The 6,006-nt window shown below is 54.4% G+C and overlaps 1 protein-coding gene across 1 annotated transcript in view; it reads left to right on the top strand.

Moving 5' to 3' along the window:
* The window catches only part of ITPR1 (inositol 1,4,5-trisphosphate receptor type 1), a 332,592-nt gene that overhangs the window by 18,908 nt on the left and 307,678 nt on the right, over positions 1–6,006 (top strand). The window contains exons 3-4 of the mRNA XM_015587167.2: positions 1,532–1,639; positions 5,336–5,406. Coding sequence (XP_015442653.1) covers positions 1,548–1,639; positions 5,336–5,406 — 163 coding nt within the window. The 5' untranslated portion in view covers positions 1,532–1,547. The remainder of the gene's footprint in view (positions 1–1,531; positions 1,640–5,335; positions 5,407–6,006) is intronic.

Genomic DNA, 6,006 nt, shown 5'->3' with positions numbered 1-6,006 from the left:
TGGATGTTGTTGGAAACACGGGTTTGCCTTCCGGTGTGAGACGTCCCGTCGGGAAGAGGCGACCTGGCTCGAGGCCTGGATCGGGAGCGCGGGCCTTGGCAGGTGTCCCTGTGCGTGTCGTGCGTGTCTCCCCTGGGTTCCCAGAGGCCGGCTCCGCGGGGTGAGGGTTCGTGTTCTCAGAGCTGCCGCTCTACACGTCGTCCACCTTCAGCGCCATGCTCCCCGTGTCTCTCGCGGTGTCCGGGATGCGTGGGGGCGAATGGCCTTCTTCCCGGCCGCGTCTCACACGCGCTGCACGGAGGTTCTCGGCCGGTCTCCCTGAGCCTTCGCTGCGTAACTCTTCCATGAAGACAACTGGGCACCAAGAAAGAATTTCAGGAGAGCAGGCTTCTCCACGCCCTTACAGCTGTCGTGGCTTTGCGGGGTGAAGGGTTTCTGGCAGGGGAACTTGAGTGACCACATGGGAAGAGGTGCTTCGGGGAAGATGAGGTCTCGGGAAGACCTGGGTTACCTGGTGCATCTACACAGCAGATGGGGAGTTACCTGCAGTCCACACGAGCACCCTGTCTCCCCATGGAACTGGGCTCGTTTTCAATGTCTGTTTAGCCTTTTGTAATTGGCTCCTGCTCGTCAGTATTTATGGCCCTGATGAAAGCTGTTTCTCGGAGTCAGGTCGATGTTTTTGTTGGGAGTGTGTGTGTGTGCGTGTGTGTGTGTGTGTGTGCGTGCGCGTGCGTGTGAAAGTGTAATGATTTCTGGGCTGTGTAGAGATCTGGAACTTACCAGCCTTTATTACTGCCCCTAACCAGCTGTGTGCCCTCCTGACCTGGCTTCTTAATCGACTTCAGCCTTATTATCCTTACCTGCGTTGGGAAGGGTTTGGACGAGGGGAAGGGTCTTTTCTCTCTCTGCAAGTGTTTCTAGGTAAAGGATGAGAAAGCAAGACTTTGTTTTGAAATAGTGTTTGGGAAAGACTGTCCGGTTGTGGAATTCTTAAAAGGCTGTTTGTCTGGGCTTGTGGTGTTTGTTACTAGGTTTCCTTTTATTAAGTTCACTTTGTTGCTTTAGCACCTCAGCCCTGGCTCCACCAGACCCAAGTTTTACAGGTGTTTCCTTCAGACTTCTCGTTCCCGAGGCAGATCGAGAATGTTAGTGTTCCATGGGTCAGACTTCCCAACTCCGTCATCGCTGCCAAGTTCTTGGCCGACTTCCCTGCAGCCAAGTTCTAGTCACAGTTTAACGTGGAGGGTCCTCAGCTTGCAGAATCGGATTTGGGCGTGGCTGTGTTAGAAACAAGTGTTATTGTGCTTGGAATATCCTGAAATTCAATAATGTATGGGGGAAATGTGGTTGCATGTGGCCTCGCTTGGCTCACTTAATTGCCTGCCTGTCACACTCTCATTTAAATTTGGCTTTTAAGTGGGGTGCTTTGGAAAAGCGAGCTAAGCGAAGCCAACTCTCAGGGACTTTTTTTTTTTCTTCCTGAGCATTTCTTTCCTTCTAATAATGTTGCATGTTTTACTTTGTCTAGGATTTTCGAGAAAGACATGTCTGACAAGATGTCTAGTTTCCTACATATTGGAGACATTTGTTCTCTGTACGCGGAGGGATCGACAAATGGATTTATTAGCACCTTGGGGTAAGAGCACCTCATTTCTTGTGTGGCAGGATTTAAGACGTCATAACGTCAGCTGAAAAACTGATTTTCCTGGATAAGAATGTTATCATTTTACTCGGCTTTTCCAGGGGCGGTTGGAATCATGAACACCAAATCCCATGTTAATTCACAATTTATTGTAATTTCCTCTTCCTTCGTATAGAAGGGGAAGTGCTAAGTATATGGGATAAAACTTAAGATTCATATTTACAGACCCAAAGAAGTGCTTTTTAGCTGCACAAAAGTTCTATTGTCAGAGGGGACTTGTTTGTCACATAAGCCGAGACTTCTCTGATGCTTATCTCTCTTTGGAGCAGAACCTTTTCTGCTTTAAATCACTGTGTACATTTGAAAGTTACAAGCTGCACTGAGTTTTGTAAATCAGATTTTTGCTCTTTTCTGCTTTCTTCAGTTTTTATCCAACTGTTAACGCTATATATATCTCCCATAATGCACTCATTCGATGATCTTCTCCCTCCTATTGTCTAGAAGAGGAAGCGAGAGGCAAAACAGCTCCAAAGGAGCAGCAGCAGACTGGAGAGTCGAGATGGCTAGCTCCGGAAGGCTCTGGAAGGCTCCGGAATGGTCCATATTGTGTCTGTGTCGAGAGGCGTAATTAGGCCCTGGGGTGGCATTGCTGATTCGGCAAGGGGTGGTCTCAAATAAATGGGGGGAAGGAAGGCCAACAACAGCTTCTCCGGGAACCGTGTCCCTCTAGCAGCCGGAACCTTGCTGTTAACCACAGCCATTATTTAGAGAGTCTTGTCATCTGGAGTTTGTGCAGAGTGACCATTCCCGGCCTCCCATGCCCCTTACTCCAGTCAAGGAGCGTGGAATTTCAGATGTAGGATCCTATCTCAGCGAGACCTCGCTGTGCGAGAATTTCATTCTCTAAAGTCGCCTGATAGGAAGGAGTCATCCGTACGTGCCCGGTGACCAGACCCGGCGAGTGCTTCTTCGCCCTTTTCCTGAGCTCTCTGCGCCGAGGACCCTCCCTTCACAGTTTGTCCTCTGTGGCTCTTGGCAGAGTGGCCTTCTGCCGCCTGTGCCTCCCTGCGTGGCCCTTGTGTCCTTGGCCGCCCGCTGGCTTTCTCACCCCTCACGGCAGGCTCTTGCCCCCCTTTCCATTTCCCAGCAGTAACAGCTCCAGGAGTCCTAGGGGCGATGGCCAGTTCTGCGGGCGTCCGCAGCGCCGTGCTAAGCGCTGTCCGTCCATCCTGCACCCCTACGTCCCCACACAGCTCCGACAGTGAGCTCTGTCGTTATCGCCGTTTGTGGAGGCGACAGCTCTGAGCCCCAGAGAGGCGGGGGCACCCCAAGGTTTCACAGGCGGGAACACTCGGGGACTCCAAGACCAGGGCTGCTGACTGCGCCCGAGGCGGGCGACTTTCCTGAGCCCCTCCTGACCGTGTGCCCGCAGCTCCTGTCCAGACGCCCTGTCAGCCACACTGTGGGCCTTACCGGTTCCCTGGGGCCCCGCCCTCTTTCCGAGGTGCCACCGCCCTTCCCGCCACCCGGGCTCACACCTCAGTCCCCCAGCCCCAGAAATCTTGGTGCCCCTCCCCCGACACCGCTTCTTCCTGCGAGGTTCAGCTCTTTGTAAGCGCTTTCCTCCAGGGTCACCAATGAGTGACGAGGTCCCTCCTCTCCTTTGATGTCCGTGTGGCCCCTTTTGGAATTTGGGGCTCAAATACTTGCTTCGGATCAGTATTTTCTTCCCTTGATCCTCTGATGGTCACTGGTATAAAAATGGATTTGGAAAATCAAGCTTGAGCTTATTTTTCCCTTTTACTATTTTTAACATTTATGGGCGGCAGGGAGTGACCGACTGCCAGTCACTGTGGGAGTCGGCCTCCGGCGGGCTCCCCAGCCCGGTTCCGGTTCCGTAGGTTGCGGTTCCCTCCGAACGGCCCGTTTGCGCGTGGAGCTTCAGAACCGCGTGCTGTGTGCAGGCGGCATCCGGTCGAGTTTCGGGGCCACCTGCGGAGACCGTTAGATAACTCAGGTCCTTGGGCCCGTCCCAGAACACAGCTTCAGGGGGCCTGGGGGACAGGGCCTCCTGGTAGCCGTGAAGTCGAGGAACAAAGTCTGATGGACGGCTCCCGACTGAGGGGCCCGGAGACCAGCAGCCGTGAAGTGATGCCGGTGGCCGAGTGCCTTCCACAGTGCATTTGCCTGCTGGCCTCGACCAGCCCTTCCTCCCAGCCCTTCCTCCTCTGGACTTGGGGATTGATCAGCCGCACCCCACGCCGGATTCCGAGGCGCCCCTCCCCCACCCCAGGCTGCGGTGTCGTGTCAGGTCTGGTGGCTCTACCGTGTTGGCACTTGCAGGGGCTCAAGGTGGGGGTTTTATGTAAGCACATTCTGCTCTTGATTTTTGCATGAAAACTCAGGTCACAGACTGCACTGTCCCTCCCGTGGAGGGGAGACGTCTGTGTCTTGGAACTGAAGAGGGCAGACGACTAGCTACTCCGGACACCCGGCTTCGCCCACAAGTGGATAGGGCGCCCCTGGCCCGGGCAGGAAACTGTCCTAGTCCCCGGCGTCTCCGGGCCACAGAGCACAGCTCTCTGTCCTCAGAGGCTCATCGCCTGGAGCCCCCTGTGTGCTGCAGCCCAGGGAGGCTGGGAGGACGGGGGAGGGGCAGAGAGAGCCTGCAGCAGGAGGGGCCTGGGAGCTTCCAGGGGAAGGGGGCTCTGAGTCAGGACTTTAGGAGGCGAAAGGCGACTTTGCAGGAAGGAGCAGTGACAGCCAGGCCGAGTCTGAATGCCGTCCCTGCTTTGGGGAAGAAACCCTGGAAAGCGAGAGCGCGTGAGCTCAGAGCAGGGTCTGTGGTCCCTTGGAATATGAGCCAGTCCTCCCAGTCCCAGCCTGGGGACGTGGACAAGCCACTTAAACTTCTCAGAGCCTCAGTTTCTTCATCCGTTCAAAAACATATGTAGATATTTTAAATCGGTTTTATTACGGCGACGTTGGTAAAATAGCCTTGTTCAGTCGGGTCTTCCAAAGGAGCTGGGTGCGGAGTGGTCGCCAGGACTGTCTCTAGTGGGTGTTTCCGTCACTCGGCTGCTGGTCCTCTCCGGTGTTTTGCACCTTCCCCTCTCGTCCTTTCGAAGCCCTGAGGTTCTTTCCCTGCATTTGCGTTTGCGGCTCCTGCTCCCATGTCCTTCAGCTTCCTGTGGTTCCAGAACGACCTCCTGCCAGCAGCTTCTCCGAGGGCCTCAGGCACAGTCCGTTCCTGGCTGTGTTCTGTTCTTCCTTCTCTCAGCCCTCAGGGCACCTTCTCCTGGCCGGTTTGCTCGCGGGGCTCCTGCTGTAGCCTTGAAGTCCCTGAGGACGGGGGCCTAGCTCTTCCTCATCCTCAGATTCCAGGGTCTGGCACACAGTGGGCCCAGCATTATCGCCTGCTGTGCCCAAGTCCATCGTGGATGGGCCTGGGGGAAGGAGCCACTGAAGGCGGCAGCTTCAGGTGGCCGTGGCGGAAGCAGACGTGGGCTGCTGGACGAGGTTTGGGTTCCTGCCCAGGAAACCCTCCTGCGGACAGCACCCCAGTGGGACAGTGTGGCAGTCCCGGTTTCGCCCAGGAATGGCCCTAGGTATTTGGTTTCGGCGGAGCGCTCAGGGTTTTATTTTCTCAGACTTGTCTCGACATAGCACTGACCCCTGTCATCCTTGCAGGCTGGTGGACGATCGGTGCGTCGTACAGCCGGAAGCCGGGGACCTCAACAATCCGCCCAAGAAGTTCCGAGGTAAGTCGGCGAGCTTGCTGGAGTGGGCAGCTTGCCTCGCTTGAAAATCCATGTTGCCGTGCATGGTTTATTGATTGATTTGTTTTTTAAGCAATCGTAGGTTTATTTACGTCTATATGTTTAAAGTGTGATTGCTGAGCTTTACGACCTCTTGAAAATGCATAAGCTTAGTGTCGAGGCGAGAATGACTTTCGCGGAATGACTTTAGTTGGTTGATTGCGTTCGGTCGGCTGAGTGCCAGCTCAGTGTAAAGCCTTACATTTGTGCAGCTGTGCCTCCAACCGAGTAGTTACGTGCGGCTCCATCACAGGAAACGTGTTATTTCAGGAGATCTTGCTGCCCCTCTGGGGCTCCGATGTTCTCAGACACCTCGGCCCGGGGCGAGTTCTTCGTTATCGCTCTTACTTTTTGAGTTATAAGACACAGGCAGGACAGCCCTCCTGCCATGTCGGCTGTATTTTTTTTTTTTTTTAGGCCTCCTGCATTTAGTGTCTTCCTTGGGAGGTAGCTTGGTTTATTCCAGGAGGTGTTTACAATGTAGTTGGTATCTTAAGATGATAAATGTTTTTTCTTTGTGCTGATGGCTGTTAGGTCCAGCTG

This window comes from Pteropus alecto, unplaced genomic scaffold, assembly GCF_000325575.1.
Source record: "Pteropus alecto unplaced genomic scaffold, ASM32557v1 scaffold53, whole genome shotgun sequence".
Taxonomy (NCBI): Eukaryota; Metazoa; Chordata; class Mammalia; order Chiroptera; family Pteropodidae; genus Pteropus; species Pteropus alecto.
This window is presented reverse-complemented; position numbering and strand designations above follow the sequence as displayed.